The 18,094-nt window shown below is 35.5% G+C and overlaps 1 protein-coding gene across 3 annotated transcripts in view; it reads left to right on the plus strand.

The window, feature by feature from the left end:
* Nucleotides 1-18,094, plus strand: part of LOC142342175 (uncharacterized) — a 63,638-nt gene that overhangs the window by 41,520 nt on the left and 4,024 nt on the right. The window contains exon 4 of one of the 3 annotated variants that reach the window (XM_075393398.1): nucleotides 11,561-11,657. The exons of 1 other annotated variant lie outside the window; for it this stretch is intronic. In XM_075393398.1, the coding sequence (XP_075249513.1) occupies nucleotides 11,561-11,657 (97 nt within the window). The remainder of the gene's footprint in view (nucleotides 1-11,560; nucleotides 11,658-18,094) is intronic. One more of the 3 variants, XM_075393397.1, reaches the window with a different exon arrangement.

Below are 18,094 nucleotides of genomic sequence, written 5' to 3' on the forward strand. Positions count from 1 at the left end.
AGTCGCCTGCTTGAACTCATTGTTTTCTTTGCGACAAAAGAGCCGAATCTGCACATAAATGGAGGCTGGATTCTCCTGAACGTATTGAATGAAAGTCACATATATTCTTCGATTTCGTCCTATGCTGACCTCTCTGACTTTGTGACATTGTTGCAGCACATCCTCCATACATGGGTTCTTATCAAACTGAGTCGGGTGCTCACTCAGTTTCAATTCCCCATTCAGGATATTGTTCTTGAGGAAACAGAATTTCTTGAATTCGTAATCTCCAATTCGAAGTTGTTGGTACTTCTCAAATGTTCCAGAATTAGCTTTTTTGAAGACTTGGAAAGTTGGTTCGGAATAATTCTGTCCGTTTTTAAAAATCTGGGACACAGTAAATCTCCCAAATCTTTTTGGGTTAGAACCAAAGTCTTTATAAAATGGAACCGAATCAGTTCCAGTTTTAGGTTGAGAATCGGTAAACATAGACGGAGCCCTCGAGTAAAACGGAGAGACTTTAGAGAGAGACATTTTATCAACTTAATGTGACAGAGAGAAATTAATTGAATGATTTGACTTGTAATTTTACTTCCTCTATTGTTTCCGGTCACCTTTATTTGGTAATGATGTCATTATCCTTCTTTCATTTCCAAATACGGAAACTTCAATTGCGTCATTTCGCAAAAATTCCTTATAGGGAAACTTAGTCAGAAATTTTAAGTTGAGCAAACATTTGAATTAGAGCAGCATATTTATTTTGATGTTTAGCACGTCTGTGTTGCATTAGCGAGTAATAGTGTTTGAAATATTTAGAAAAAGTTAAACAACGGATTTTTCTGAGTTGCTGTCTCTTGAACTGTGTCATTTTTCAAATGAAATTTTCGCTGCGTTTGAACTGAATTGCGTTATTTCCTTATACGGTAGTTTAAAGGAATCACTCCAAATCACTTTGGTGACAGAATGGCAGCAGTTATGTGTCAAGTTTTACCTGAATTTTATAAAAATTTTTGTGAGAAAGCCTTGTTCATTAGCGTATCAGTTAAGGATTATAAACCTTACTTGCTTACTAGTGAATACTCTGTTGAGTCTCACAATTACACTTTTTGTCCTCTGAAAAGTTGTTCTTATCACATAATTTTCATTTCATCTTCCATTAAAGAATTACTCCAAAAATTGGATGATTTATCTTTTCAATATCAGACAGTGGACTGCTTATACACCTCATATAAACATCAGTTTTTTGGTCACACAAAGGAAGAAGCAGGACTTGTTTTCACCCAATTGAAGAGAGCGGTACAACATAATTCGGAAAAAACAAATTTGTTGAAAACTACCCAGCGTGTCTAAGAAGAGATTGAGTAGAAAAAAGTTCAAGAGACATCTACTGAGAGCTGAGCAAAGAAATGCAAGCACACAAACATTGAGATCATCCTTTTTCGATCGAATTCAGTCACTTAAGAACTCAAAGTATGAGAGTGAATAAATAAAAATTGTTGATTGTTTACTAGATGGTCATGGAATAATTGATAACCCCATGTTGTACTTTGAAGTTAGAAAGTAACAAAGTGTTTGTACTAAAATGTTTTATTATTAGTGTTGATTCTAAAAGTCAAAATTTGAAGTCGATTTGTTTGTTAAATGTCGAATTTTCACACAACATTTTTTGTTAAAAGTCAAAAATAGAACCTCAGATTTTTCGTTAAAATTCAAAAATGTTACCAAACTGTGCGTGCAAAATGTGCAATTTTTTTTTCTCATTTTTCTTAGTTTTACGGTATGATTTTAAGCAAAAAACATAAGTTTTAATCATTTTTAAAAATGACAAGTTTTGAATCTGTTCTTGCAGCTTAAAAATCGGATTTGTAACAGTAATTTTTTCTTAAAAATCGAATTTTTTTTCGACATTTTTTGTTAAATATCGAAAATAAATTCGGCATTTTTCTTAATTGTGGAAAAACAAATTTTCAATAATAACCAAGTACCTAAATTATCAAGTAACCTTTCGTGTTAAACTTTTATTCTGGAAAACTTGAAAGAAGTAGTAAAAAAATTATAAAATTGAAAATGTAAATTTAATACGAAACACCCAAAAAGTATTCAGAAACTTTATTATTTTTGAGAACAAATACAAAATAGTTTACAAAATTGAACATAGAAATCATTCAAAAAGAGTTTCAATAACATATTCTGGTTAGTTCTGAATTTCATTACCGAAACCTCTTTGTCGCTCAATTCTACCAGGTAGTTGAGTTGGTTGAACAGTGACTGGGGTATTAGGTACATCACTCAAAAAGATAGGGTTGTGAGCTGTTCCTTCCTCAATCGAAAGGGTTGTCATCTCGGGTGTAGTTGACATGTCAGTAGATCCATAGTACTGCGCTGGATCAAAGTTTTCCAGATCGTTAAATGACGTAGTGGTACTAGTATCGATACTCAACTCGCTATGTTCTCTAATATGAGCTCTTGAAGCTATTTGGAGAAGATTATTTTCCACCTCCGGGCCTGATACTTCAACTACATCCGGTGTAGTGAACCAACTGTTTGGAATTCGCCCTTCCTCCCAAGGAAATGTGTACTGAATATTTCCAGCTACGTAGTTGGCAGGAAAATCAGATCCATTAACGTGAGGATAGTGGTGTCCACTGACAACAGCAACTTCGTGTCCCATCGCGTGAGTTCCGAGGTGATTCTCTGTGATTGGGACCTGTCCCTGATGATATGTATCAAACTGGTGTCGCTGGTGCTCAATAATATGCCACACAGTAATGGGTAAAGTGATCAGGGACTCATACAGTCCGTTTGATAAATCTCGAACTCCTATCCGAGCAATATCCTCAGTAAAAGAAAATGAGTACAGAAGGTTAATATTTTGAACGGTGAACTCCATTTTGGAATAAATGATAGAAGAGGTTTTTGTTAGAAAGTGATGAGAATGGATAAAAAGATTCTTGTCGAGAACGTGATAAAAGCAATCAGTGGAGAGAAAGTTATAAAGCAGCAAATTTCCTTTTTAGGAAGGGAACAGGATATATAAATTAGATTTAAACAAAAGTTAGAACTAAAGTAAGTATTTTTAAACAGGAAGAAAGTGAATGTTGGAGCTCGATAGCAGGATAAAAAGTTGAGGAGTAGTTAGTATAATGTGAGAAAGTAGTGATGATGTTTTCAGAGAAGTTGGATCAAATGATAATGTCAAAACCAACAACCTCTATATATAGTGTGCTCTGTCCAATCAGACAACAGTAACCAAAGATGGAAGATTTTATGAGAAAAAGTGACGTTTAGCTCCAAATTTCTGGACGAAATAATTCAAATCCAAATTTGGGTGAAATTTTCTAACAAGGTAGGAAGTGAAGGATACATACAGGTTTCCGACTATGCTTTTACCTATAATGGTCTATTTAAGTTGAAATGAAGTGACATAATTTATCAAAAAAGTCAAGCTTTGATCAATTTTTTCCAATTCGTCAAATTTCAGATCAATCTCGGAAAATGTTCCATTTTTGGAATCAAATTTCTGTATATATGCGTTAAGTAAACGAATTCCGAACCTGATCAGTACTCCCACTGCATTGTAGTCGTTGTAATAATGGAAGTACAAAGCACTCTGGAGTGAAGATTTTATTGTTATTGGTTCTGGGAGAGGAACAAAGTTTGTTTGTGAAATATTTCTGTACTATTCCAATATATCGGGGACGGAGTTCAAAATGAACAACAATTCGTATTTGCTTACCTGCAATTCTGAGGAAAAATCGAAAGACTGTTTCGCAATAAACTCCTCATATTCAATTTTTTTAATAGAGAACGTTGCATATTCAAGTCCTTTACTAAATCGGTTTATTCTGTTGGATTTTGTGAAAATGTCCAAAAAATTGTAAAAAAAGTATGAAACTACATCAATTTTGTCAATTTTGTATGAATCAGGTATACCTTCTTTTCTCTTGTAAATCTTCTCCAAAATTTGTAAGTGGTTTTTGATCAACATGTTTCACAAATGAGTAAAATTTCACGTATTAATCTATTAAAATAAAAAAATGTTAAGAGAGAGAATGAGATAAGCAAAACGATATCATTAACTTTTACAACAAGTTTCTTAAAACTAAAATTTGATTGGTTTGTAGTTTGTAATATAATCACGATAACGTCAATTGTATATAAGTTATCTTCAATTAAAGTAGGAGTTTTCTTCTCTAATGTTTTAATATTATTGTAAAAACACATTTAGTGTTTTATCAATGAAATTACAAAATTAGTTTGTTTACAATAATATTTGTATTCTCTAAGTGAGCAAACATCTGACAGATAGGTTTTGTTAAGAAATCTGTTTTGGGATGAATAGTATTGTTTTGTAAAAAAGTAACACAAATCAGCAATATGACAAATAAATATAACTTAAGATTTCCGAATTTCCTCCAAGGAATAAGGTTACACATTTTGGATGTTTTCTGGATTTAAATACAATGTAGAATGTAACACTGTGACTGCTTTGTAGGAAGTTCTTGAGCTTTCGTATTGCGTAATGTTACTAAAAATGGAAATTACGTCATTTCCTTATATGGAAATAAATAGTCATAAAAGTTATTCTAACTAAAAAACTAAAAATTGTATTCATTCTCACTTTGTTATCAGATACAGTTGCTCGGCAATTTACTTAAAATTTTTTCAATTTATTTTGGATCACAACAATACAATGCCTTCTCTTGATAGAAATCTACCTGTCAAATGCGCAAAGTGCGAGAAAATGGTTGTCAAGCAGCAAATGGCTCGACACAAAAAGTCGTGTGATAGTGGGACTTTAAAATGTCCCAAGTGTCCACATTTCTACACAAAGAGGAAAGAGGACTTGAACTACCACCTTGCTAAGCATCACGCTCCTCATGAAAAGAAGCTTAGTACAGTGGGCACTGTATGCTTGGAGGAATTTCCAAGTTTTTATTCTCTTCAACAATATAAGAGACGGAAACACGGAACATCGACCAAAGTTGGAACCAAATCCAGCGAAAGCTTGGAAGAAGTACAAGAATCGGAAGAATTGGATAGGAACAACGAACAGTTACAGCAGGAACTTAGTGCCTGTCAACACTTCTTTGACAATACTGAGATGGAGAATGGGACACATAGAGTATTCAATTTTAAATTGTCGAGACTTGATCCCAGCGAAATTAATGAAAAACTGAAGGAAGCGTTTGAAAAGCTTAACTGTGCTGCAAAAATAAATTTATCCCTTGGTTTTTTTTTACGAAATGTTGACACAGACGAATACCGATACTTTTGTGCTCATGAGAACAACACCTTCTTTGAGAAGTCTCATTTACTTTGTTCTAAGGGAGACTTAGTCTCACTTCAGGATAGAGTAGAGAAATTGGACTTGATTGACACTTGTGCTCAAGAAAGGGCAAACACAAAATGGCGGTATGCACTAACTACGAATGTAACAGTTTTCTGTGCTCTTCTCAACAATATCCTAATGGGATGTTTAGATGCTGTTATACCTGAACAGTTGTTGAGGAGAAGCGATGTAAATTGTCTTGTTACGAAAGGATACGGAGAAACCTACAAGGACTACCTTTGCTTGTTTAGAGCTGTGGCTGTTCACTTGTATGGATCAGCTGAGCTGGAAACAAACGCAGCTAAGTTGTTCAGTGACTTTCTCCACGAGTCTGGCCATGACGCAATTAACTTTAGAGGAGTGTCAATGGATCACCTTGTGTTTGTTGAAAACGCTATAAAACACAACATTTTCATTTATGACAATGACATTGAGGACGGGGATTTTGTAGGTGAACTTGCCAGAAGAAGTATTGAGATGTACGAGAACAACATTAATCTACTGCGCTACAACAACCACATTTGCTATGTTGATGATATCATCACGTTCTTCAAACGATTCCGCTGTCCTAACTGTGATACCTTTATTAAGCGTGCTGGTAATTTCCACCGTCACGTGAAATCTTGTGAAGATAGGATACAGCACATTTATCCGAAGAGTGTTTACACTTTGAGAGAAACTTTGTTCGATAAACTTGACAGTTTTGGAATTGGATATGAGGAAGAACAAAAATTATTCAAAAACTTGGCTTCGACTCAATCTGCGTTCCATCTAATGAACTAAAAGATGTCAATACAACTACTTGGATAAGAAAACATGAACCAATATCTGTGTCAATTTCCTCTAATTTATTACAAGAACCTATTTTCCTTTGCAACAGAGAACCCAAGACACTGATTGTATCTTTTGTTGAAGCATTAGAAGAACTAGCTAGCAGAAGTAAAGCAGAAATGTTGCAAAAATTTTCCTCAATTGAAAATGCAATTAAAAACAGAGTAAGTTCTACTCTCGAGAAGCTAAATGGAAGGAAAGATGAGAGTACTCCAATGTTTGAATTTCAATATATCGAAGAAGAAGAAATTGATATGTCGACTCAATTCCTCCAAATTCTGAAAAATCAACTTCTCGAACTACAACAACATTTTGAACGTTATGTCAGCATTTTACCTGTATTTGGATTCAACAGCGGGAAATATGATCTGAATCTTATCAAGTCTTATTTATTACCCTACCTCATTCACGAGCGCGATATACAACCAACGGTTATTAAAAAAGCTAATCATTTTGTATCCTCTAAATTTGGTGATGTTCAGTTTCTCGATATTCTAAACTTTCTTGGTGGAGCAACATCACTAGATTCGTTCCTCAAAGCTTACAAGACAAATGAGACCAAAGGATTTTTCCCTTATGAATGGTTCGACTCACCAAACAAATTGGATGTAACTTTCCTTCCCTCTTACGAATGTTTCTTTAGTAAGTTGAGAGATCACAATCCCTTGGAAAAAGAATTTACGGATTTCACAAAATTGTTGAATAGTGGACTTTCCCAACAGGAGGCTCTGAAAAAACTTAGGTTGAAGATAGTGCCCCCCTCGGGATTCGACAACTACAATTACCTGGAAAGTGTGTGGGAGCACGAACAAATGACAACTTTTCAAGACTTTGTCAGGTGGTATAATAACAAAGATGTTGTCCCGACAATGGAAGCGATGCAGAAAATGATGGAATTCTATCATAACAAAGGGATTGATATGTTAAAACTGGGTTGCACACTACCTAATTTATCAAATATTTGTCTACACAAATCAACTAATAGCAAATTCTGTCCTTTCGTTGAAGCAGACAAAGATTTACATGATAAAATACGCGAAGATATGACCGGTGGTCCCTCTATTGTGTTTACTAAAAAAGCGATTGTGGATCAAACCTATATTCGAAAGACAGAGAACATTTGCAAATCAATTGTGGGTATAGACGCCAGTCAACTTTACCCCTTCTCAATGTGTCAAGAAATGCCCACTGGGCTTTACACTAGATGGGAGTTTGATTCAGACTCTCAGAAGTTTAAAGCTAGACAAAATAAATCTAGGTAATTTGAGAACATGGTTATGTCGTACCTACAATCTCAGCGTCCTAACTGCATTATTGAAAGCTACTACACAACTGGAACTCAGAAAAAGATTGATTGTTTTAATGTAGACGGATTTTGTGCTCACTGTAAAACTATTTTTGAAGCAATGGGTTGTTACTTTCACTTTTGTGCATGTCAGGAAGCAAGAGCAAGCATGTCAGAGGAAGAGACTCAGAAAGGATTAAAGAAACGGGAATACGATGAACTAAGACGAGACTATTTGCGAAACAAAGGATATAAAGTTGTTGAGATATGGGAATGTAACTGGTGGGAAACTGTCAAAGGTGATGAATCTGTAAAAATTCACGTGAGAATTAATTTCCCATTCAAGCTACCTCTGACTCAAGAATCTCTACTTACAAAGAAAAGAGAAGATAAACTATTTGGTTACGTTCAGTGTGATCTCGAAGTTCCAGATGGGTTGAAATACAAGTTCTCGAACTTTCCACCAATCTTTAAAAACTTTAATGTTAGTCGAGCAGATATTGGTGATTATATGAGGGATTATGATAACGATTTACTCAAGCAACCGCAACGCATGTTAATTTCAAGCTTCAAGTTGGAGAATGGAACAGACATAACACCTTTACTCAACTTTTACATTAGTCTTGGGCTAAAATGCACCAAAATTTATCGCTTCGTTCAGTACACACCCAAAAAATGCTTCAACAATTTTTTCCAATCGGTTGTTGATGCTAGAAGAGTTGGAGATGAAAATCCTGAATCAAGCAGAAACAATGAAATTGTTAGGGAATAGTTCCTATGGTTACCAAATAATGGACAGAAGCAGACATACAGAGACAAAATACTTGAACGTTGAAAAGACACACAAAGCTATCAACGGGAAATTGTTTAAGAGACTTAACAGTGTGTCAAAAGAACTATACGAAGTTGAACTTGTAAAATCAAAAATTGAGCACCGTGAACCGATAATAGTCGGCTTTTTTATACTTCAGTACGCAAAATTACGTATGTTGGAGCTTTATTACAAATTTTTTAAAAAATTTTGCGATGTCGACACGTTCGAAGAGTCAGAAATGGACACTGACTCCTTATACTTAGCTCTAGCGCACGATAATTTGTACGATTGCATTCGTCCATCTAAAAAAGCAGATTGGGAAACTCTGAGGGAACACGATTGTAATGATTCTTTCAAAGCTGATGCTGTACAAAATTTCTTCCCTAGAACTTGTTTTGTTGTGACAAACATAAAAAGCACGATAAGCGTGAACCAGGTCTGTTCAAGGAAGAATTTAGATGTACTGAAATGATTTGTCTGTTGCTAGCTGTAGCAAAACATATTGTTGCTACGATGCCAAATCGGATAAGTACGAATTCAGCAGCAATGGACTGAACAAACGAACATTCGAAGAGACCGGAGATGGACCATTGGAAAAATATCGGCGAGTGATGGAAGAAATCATCAATTTAACATCTACAAATAGAGGATTTCGGACAATCAACCACTGCGTCGCTACCTATGAACAAATAAAAAAAGGACTCTCATATTTTTATCCTAAACGAAAAGTGTTATCTGATGGAATTCATACTGTACCCCTGAACTTGTTTAATCAATTTTCGTATTGTGAACGCTCTCTGTTGTGTTCAAAATTACTTATAATGTACTTGATTAATACTTTGTCTGTCGTTTTGTACCATCATAATTCATTCTTTTAAAAATTTTCAATTTTCTCAATTTTAGTGGATATAACTGACCTTAAAACATTGCGGCGGCTATACCTAATCTTAATACATTGCGGCGGCTATACCTAATCTTAATAAATTGCGGCGGCTATACCTAATCTTAATACATTGCAGCGGCTATACCTGATCTTAATACATTGCGGCGGCTATACCTAATCTTTATACATTGCGGCGGCTATACCTAATCCTAATACATTGCGGGGGCTATACCTAATCTTAATACATTGCGACGGCTATACCTAATCTTAATACATTGCAGCGGCTCTACCTAATTTTAATACATTGCGGCGGCTATACCTAATCTTAATACATTGCGGCGGTTATAACTAATCTTAATACATTGCGGCGGCTATACCTAATCTTAATACATTGCGGCGGCTATACCTAATCTTAATACATTGCGGCGGCTATACCTAATCTTAATACATTGCGGCGGCTATACCTAATCTTAATACATTGCGGCGGCTATACATAATCTTAATACATTGCTGTGGTTAAACCAAAAAATGTTGAAATTTACTGCGAGGGAAATTATCCGTTAATGCGCGCTGCATGTACAATTCCCCGCCTGTATGTACCCGCTGACTGTACAATTCCCTGTGCGCTGCATGTATAATTCCCTGCTAATCCCTACATGACCTCTAAAATCACGTGACAAGTGGCTCCGGAAAATCACCCTGGTCTGCTCCTGCCTTACTACTCAGCCCCTGGAACACCCCTAGATTTATCCCCAATCTTAATACATTGCGGAGGATATTCCTAATCTTAATACGTGGCGGCCGTTATAACTAATCTTAATACGTGGCGGCCGCTATAACTAATCTTAATACGTGGCGGCCGCTATAACTAATCTTAATACGTGGCGGCCGCTATAACTAATCTTAATACGTGGCGGCCGCTATAACTAATCTTAATACGTGGCGGCCGCTATAACTAATCTTAATACGTGGCGCCCGCTATAACTAACCTTAATACGTGGCGGCCGCTATAACTAATCTTAATACGTGGCGCCCGCTATAACTAATCTTAATACGTGGCGCCCGCTATAACTAATCTTAATACGTGGCGCCGCTATAACCTATCTTAATACATGTACGCCGCCTATACCCTATCTTAATACATTAGTGTAGACCCTCTCTCAAAAATAACTCCTATACCCTATCTTCTTAATACATGGGGTCTACACCCCCCCCCCCCCCGGGTGAGCCTTGCTCACCCTATTACTACTTATATAACAGGCCTTTCCAGCAGTTCAGTTGACAATTTTGTTTTCTCAGAACCCTTCGCGTAAAATTTTGCTTTGGGATTTCTCAAACAAATGCTCTGACAAATTTGTGTAATATAAATGTAAGGATAAGTTCCGGCGCTCCAATCAATTCCGTGAAGATTTCTGTTCAACCATGTAAAAGCCCGTTTTTCATCAGTTGATTAAACTTCAAATTGTCTGGGCGGTTTGAACAAGACACAATCGTTGTATTCTTCTGAATAAACTGCAAGTTCTTTGATAAAAATGGACTCTTTTTGTAATGAAATCCTTCTAAATCTAGCACAACTGAATTCTCCGTTAGTATTGTATCGACTGAAATAAACGCCACTTGAACAATATTAAATATAAGCAGAATAAAATTCCGGTCACATGGCCATTGAAACAACGGTTTATCTTACAGGGAATCATATAGGAATAACCGAGACCCAACTATACGAATTATCTATTCCTATAACTCCACCATATGGTCTCAGTTTTAATGCAATTTCGTAATCAAAGTTCTCTAGGCCACTGACGTAATCACAGGCTGCAACAAAATAGATTAACCTGTTTGATTTATCCGGAAATTTATCTCTGATCTCCGTATAAAATTCCTGTATTTGAATTAAATCACTCGACCCCGAAACAGGTTTTTCCAAATGCATTTCTATTTTATACTTGAACACCTCACTACTCAAAGTATTTTTTCAGAATGAAGAACGATTCGTTAAAAGTTTTTTAGACATTCCAGAAGTGATTGTATCACTAGAAAAAAAAATTTTAAACGGGAAATTCATTTTAATTTTTGACTGACGTAATCTGCCGTTTTGATCAAACGATTAAAATTTCAATTTAAAGAGACTATTTTTATTAATTTCTAGTCGTGGTCAAATTTCGGTTTTCCTCTACCAAGACAAAATCTGTGGGCTAAGGCATGCTCAAACTTTTTTCGCTTATGGGAGATTGAGATATGGTCTGAAAAAGGACTTTCCTTACCAACTTGGTCTACTCGCGGACTTTCCTTACCAACTTTGTATACTACTTGTGTGTGCGTGTGTGTGTTTGGGTGTGTGTTTTCATGTATATTTAACTTCACAAATTTTGGATGAAGTTTAACTTGGTAAGATATTATACGACTCTCATTAAAATGTTGGATGTTGATGTTCAGATCTGAACTACGTTGAACACCAATTCACCAAAATCAAAGACAGGCTGAACAAATCCAGGATGAAAATGATGCAAATTGCGTTTGACAGAAAAAGTACGTAAGTACATAAATCATCAGCTCTCAACAGTACTGCATACCAATAAGCCAATTCTGGAAAAAAAACTAACAAAATACCATGGTATCAAACATCTGTAATGTTAATTTCAATGTACAGGAATTTGTTCGGATACTCGAATGTGCTCTATGAAAATTTGCGATATTGTGGCTTACAAAACTTTAAAACATTTGATGTTTCCAACACCAAACTCTTTCTGTGAAACAAATATTTGTCATGGAAGTGATTCCAGTGAGATCTGATCGCCCATAAATCAGAACTGGCTCTATTATTGTAAAAAATCAACACGTTTTCAAGCGTATAGTACAGAAGTTAATAAAATAATTTTTTTTCTCAAATGATAAAATTTTCTATGACTTAATATAGATACTGACTCCGAGTTTTAAACGCTCATTGCATTTCAGGACTGACAAAACAATTTTCCTTAACTATTTACAGTTCTTTGTGTTTTAGAAGTTAAAATGCTTTCAATTGACATTCTTGCAGCAGTTTAACAGCGTTTGTATGCGCGTGTCAATTTGTTGTACGAGCTCTCATCTAAAACACTACTATCAAAACTTATTGGTTTACTGAGAAAAGACTGCACCATCTATTGTTGAAAGACATAAACAAGTCTAACGGACGCGTTTTCCAAGTAACCATTTAGAATTTATTAGTAGTCGAAAAACAATTGCAAGGCTAAGATTTTATGGAATCTGAAAATTTTGATTGTATTGATCATAACAGTAACAACTAAGAGAAATTTTTCTGAAAATTTGCTTGCCAGGTTTGTCTATGGAGATCAAGCCATCAGTTAAATAACTTACGAGTTGGCAGTTGGGCTTTAGCTTACATTTCAGCGTTATGGTGTTTGTTTTGAAGGCATAAGCAACCACCCAGAGCCTTTAGCGAATCCTAGGTATTTTTAAACAAAATCCAAAAATTCTGACAGTTTAATTTTTTAACTGCTCTCAAACGAAGTTTTCGGCGCCTATATTAGTCTCGTGGTCTTTTTTCAAGGGATTTTTTGCTTGACCGATTTTTCGTCTGACCCATTTGACTTTTCGTCCTCGAAAACGGGATAAACAGAGAACGGTCGGAGGGCATTAAGTTTTCATAGAGCCTTACGCTAAACCAGACCTTAAGAAAGTGATTCGCCAAACCTGTTTCGAGGAGACAATTTCATGGTCTGAAGGGTTGTTCTTAATCTTCACATTTTTGACACCCCTGTCACTCCCTCTCCACTCAATCGCCCCCTCCACTTACCCCCAAAAAAAACCCGTTGACCGTACTCCACCTGACGGTTTGCAACCCCCCCCCCCCTCTCGTCCAGCTTTCCCAACCCTCGGCTTCGCCTTCCCCCGTCCCCCCAATCTCTTGAACCATCCCCTACTCCAATCACCCCACTCCCCCGCGAATGTCAACATCTCTGAGCCCCAGCCGAGTAGTACCAAAGCCAACCGCTTGCCGGTCGTTTGAGAAAAATGTGTCCGACTTTATTCAGTTATTTTTGCTACATGTGCTTGTCTCTCATAAGTCAACAAAGATTTCCATTAGATGTTATAATTTTCTGTCTCATTTTCGTAGATAGTGTCAACTTGAGCGCAGACATTGAAGATTTGGCGTTTGAATTGCGAAACGCTTAATTGCTCTCAAACGAAGTTTGTAGCAATTATATTAGTCCTGTCGGTCTTTTTTATTCGATTTTTCGCTTGACCGATTTTTCGTCTGACGCTTTTGACTTTTCGTCCTCAAAAACGGGATAAACAGGTAGCGCCCAGCGGGCTTTAAGTGCTCTTAGAGCCTTTGAACTCTGTTTCAGCTCAAACTGTTTTGGAGACCTATACTTGTACTTATGGTGTGAAGGGCGATACTTAGAGGTTGAAGACACCCTCACTGTTGACCCCCCAGCCCCCTCCTATTGCCCCCAACCACCCCCCCCCCTCCACACCGCGCTTATGCCCCCCCCCACACCCCAGTGATGCCCTCAAACCAAACCCCAGTGACCCCCAACCCCCCCCCCCCTCCCGTGGCTGGCTACTGACGAACAACAGCTTGCTAAAAACGCAAATTTTTACTATTTTGCATTTTTTTTCAAGCTTTTTGATAATTTTTGACATTTTTTGATTTTTATCAGCCCTAGGTGTTAAAGAACCTCCTCTAGGGTTCGATAATGGGTTACTGCATTCTTTCTAGTTGTAATGGAATGGTTTCAACATTTTAATATCACGAATTTTTGCAATTTTTTGACAAAACGTGCATTTTTTTCAAATTTTTTGACATTTTATTCCTTATTCAGGTCTTTCAAGACCCCGGTGACAGGAAACATCCTAAGGGGTTTGATAATAAGTTACTGACAGATTTTTAAGGGCAATGGAATAGTTTTTCAACTTTTTAATGTTACAAATGTTTTTGAATTGCGAAAAGATTGCGTTTGACGACATTAGTACCAAAGATTTTTTGCAATTTTTTGGTAACTTTTGCTCAAAATCTGATTTTTTTCCTCTTTCTATTTTTCCTCTTTTGCATAGGGGTTACGCTGGCATTAGTTTTATTCCGAAAACATAGCGTAATGAATTTGTTGCAAAAGCCATATTCAAGCAAAAATGCCCCCTTTCGACAATTTTTGGTAGACAATTGTGCACTTAACTAATTTTTCAAAAAACATTTTTTTTCTTGTTTGCACGTCAAAAAATTTATTTCTGTGTTTTGAAAAATTTTCATTTTTCAGTTCATTACTTTTAGAAGCCATTTCTATAAGATTCAAAAATTATTAACTAATTGCGTAATTTGCTATTTTTTGACATTTTTCCTAAATTGGACTGTACTTGTGGTTGATCGGAGTTTTTAGAGGTTATCTTTTCTATTTCCCCGTCTTTTGCTTTGTTTCGACCATTTAATTCCCCGACAAGATGTTAAAGTGTAACTTTGTTTAGATTTGGAGTTCTTTGCTTAATAGTGTAAAACTTATGCTCAAACAAGACTTACCTCACGAGCCATTTGCCCGACGTTAGTTGGTTACGTTCGATTTTTTTTAAATGAAAATTATGATTTAACCAGGAGTGTTGAACCATTACATCCATAAAGAGCGCTACTAAGTCGGATGCCTCGCAATAGTGAAAAAAGTTGAGGGAATTTCACTTGAGATGATGTGTTCGACGCAATGTACGTGACGCCACAACACGAGCAGCTGTTTTTTGGTTCAATTGTCGGAAAAATGAGAAATTTAGAAGCAAACATTTTACAATGATGTCAACACAAGTAATTTAGAAACAATAAGTTTCACCTGATTTTTTAGATGAGTCATTTAAAAACAGAATTTTTACAATAGTGTTTACATGTCATTTAGAATCAAAAGTTTTTTGCAAGAGTTTTGCTGCGCTCACAATGCTACGTAGACGTCTCAGTAATAAAAAATAGATTCACTATGGTAAAGAGCTCTGCCAAGGAAGCCAGAAAAATTTTGACCGAAATTAGCCAAACTTTTGAAAATTAAGCGGAATAACAGAAGATCAGGTTGTTAAATGCTCTCGTAGAGAAGCAATTATTGTAAACGTGTTTGTCTTTTTTTATGCTAAATTTTCGCTTAACCGTTTTAACTTTTCGAGTGATTTTACACCCTTGACTTTTTGGGGTTTGCGTTATCTAAAATCCTCTCTCAATCACAATTTCAAGCAGCTGAATTCAATTGGCGGCAATATAATACCATAAGTCAAATGAAAAGTGCGCCAAAAATGGTGCCATTTTTTACTTTAAATCTTAATAGTGGTATGTGTTAACCTCTAATGTGGCTATTTGAAACCCACTATTGAACTTCTTAGTCCCATTTAGGCTCCCCCCGCCTCCCGACTGAAGCAGGCTGCATCTTGCCTTGAACTTGAAACTGGACAAAAAGCAGGTTTCTACAGCAGAGCTTCGTTTGGAACAATCAAGAATTTTTTTGTTGTGACGGCAAATTTATTGGGATTCTTTTTTAATCATAAAATTATTCAACCTATCAATTTATGATCTTTTGAAGATGAACCACACAACACGCAATGGTTTGTTGACACATTGTTTTGTATGGCCTTTGGATTTCTTTGCGGCTATCCTTGAAGCAACTGAAAATGGCCCAAAATCCTTTCAACAAGCAAACACTAATAAAAGGAGTTCAGGAAATTTATCGAAACATTTTTCAGATAATTTGTCTGGTATATTTTGCCTTTTTGTTCCGACCCCTCTTGAGGGGGGGGGGGAGGAATTATATACTCAACTGGGTTTTTTTTTGTTCAATCAATTTTGGCCGATCGATATATTCATCGTAGAGAGTTGAGACTGGTATCATTAGAAAGCTTGTCCAGCGTAGAATATGGAATTAAAAAGATTTTTTTAATTTTCGTTTTTGACAGGGAGATATCGAGGTTTAAACTTTCGAGAAAATAGAGTGAATTCCGTTGATTTCATTCACTTTTTTTCAGAATTTTTGACTAAAGTTTCGCCAATTTTGATAAAATTTAAAAAAATTTTCATGAAAATGTTGTTTATATTACGTTTCAAGAAAAATTAAATTGTCGGCTGTTTTCATTGAGTTTTTTGTCACAAATTCCGGCTAAAAATTTCATAAAATTCAGACTTTTTCATCAAAAAGTGCACGAAATAAGTTTCTTTAGTCCACTCTGATTAAATTTGCAGGAAGTGCACACCAAAACACCACCAACACAATCTATGTAGACTGAAAAGGGAAGGCGGTTAATTCCACTTCACCTATCGTTGAGAGTGCTCTGTAAATAAAACTTTGCCGTTTTTTGCTAACTTTATTCGTTGATTATCAAAAACGCAGCATTTATTTTTGAATTTTGAACTAACAAAATATCTATATCAATGACATTCCAAAAATTGAATATTCCTAATGGACGATCAGCATTCGCAGGACTAGTTCTGTTCCAATCTTGAAACGTTACATACCAAAAATAATTCGGATTGTCATCAGTCGGTTTTTTATAAAAAATTCGATCTTTTTTTTTATTAATTAAATAACAGAACATTTCAGATCAAAACTCACCAGTGATAGGTCCTATTGGCTTCTCGATTAGCTCAAAGATTTTTATGTAGCTGATTGCTGGAAAGGTTATGGTCGTTTTGAGTTTTAAAATATTTGATTTTTAAATCAAAAATGGCTTATTGAACTTTGCCTCCATTTCTCTTACTATGGTCAACTTGTAGCTTAGTGTCAGCAATCAAAGAGTGCTCCTTCTTTCTGTTGAATTCAAAATTAATCTTTATTGCGGTTTTACGCCTTAAGTTATGGTGTTCTGGCTTTGATACTACTAGATATCACGAACTTTTTTTTAATTTTTTTGCCCATTTTTCATGTTTTCTAATTTTGTCAAATTATCACGCCATTGTCAGTTCATATGTCACTTTTTTTGCGTTCAAAATAACGCACAATTGATAATATTTAAATCCTTAAAGATATAGATTCTGGTTTTTTGCCGCTTCGACAACGCTTTCTCGAAGAATTCAATTGAATTTTTTAATTTTGTCTTTAAGTGTCGTTTTTACTTTGTCTTTTTAGTCGTATTTAATTTCCTGTACAATGACCCGGTTTGATTTGCTTTTCCTGGAAGAGAAGATGAGCGGACGTTCTGATATTAGAGGATAGATAATAGCTTTCATGACTTTGAAAAAAAATGTTTTCCAAAATGGAAAAAAAATTCAAATTCGCAATTTTATTCACTTTATTGTCTGTTTATTACCAGGTCTCGTTAATGAAAGGTTTGAGATGACATCCTTTTGTCAAAGAAAGGTGTCAAAAGGGATCGGTGTCACAAAATCTAATGTTTTTAAAGAATTCGTTATGAATTTACTGGCTTCCAGACAGGTTTTTCACAAAAAAATGTAAATGAATTTTTGATTTTTGTCATATTTTACGTTCTCTTTGTAGACGTAGGACATATTCTGGATAATTGCACGCCTCAAGGGCTTCGTTTGGAAGAATGGACGAACCTATTCAACCTTTTCATTTTGTAATTAACGGCTTTCATGTCTTTGGAAACAATTTTTTTTCGAAAGAAAACAAGTATTACCTAATTTTGATATTTTTTTTTCTTTTTTGTATAGTTGTTGCTTATTTTCATTAATGAGGGACCAGAAAATACAGTATCAGTGTTCAGAGAAGGTGCAATTGAACATAATTTGGGGGCCAAAGAATGGCTTTACGGCTTCCAAAGCATTTTCTGGCAAGTTTTAATTGATTTTTAGTTTGTTGTCTGTTTGTTGTTCTTTTTGTAACTGCACAAAAAATTGAAATCTAAGAATTCTTAATTCCCTTCTATAGAAACATTGTTAATTGTAAACCTATGGGATGTATTAGTTGATTCCTAACGGTTTTCATTACTTTGAAGTTAATTGTTTTTCTTTAATTCAGCGAATTTTCTAACTTTAAAGTTTCTGTTCTTTTT

The sequence above is a fragment of the Convolutriloba macropyga genome, chromosome 7, assembly GCF_964194025.1.
Source record: "Convolutriloba macropyga chromosome 7, txConMacr16.3, whole genome shotgun sequence".
Classification (NCBI taxonomy): Eukaryota; Metazoa; Xenacoelomorpha; order Acoela; family Convolutidae; genus Convolutriloba; species Convolutriloba macropyga.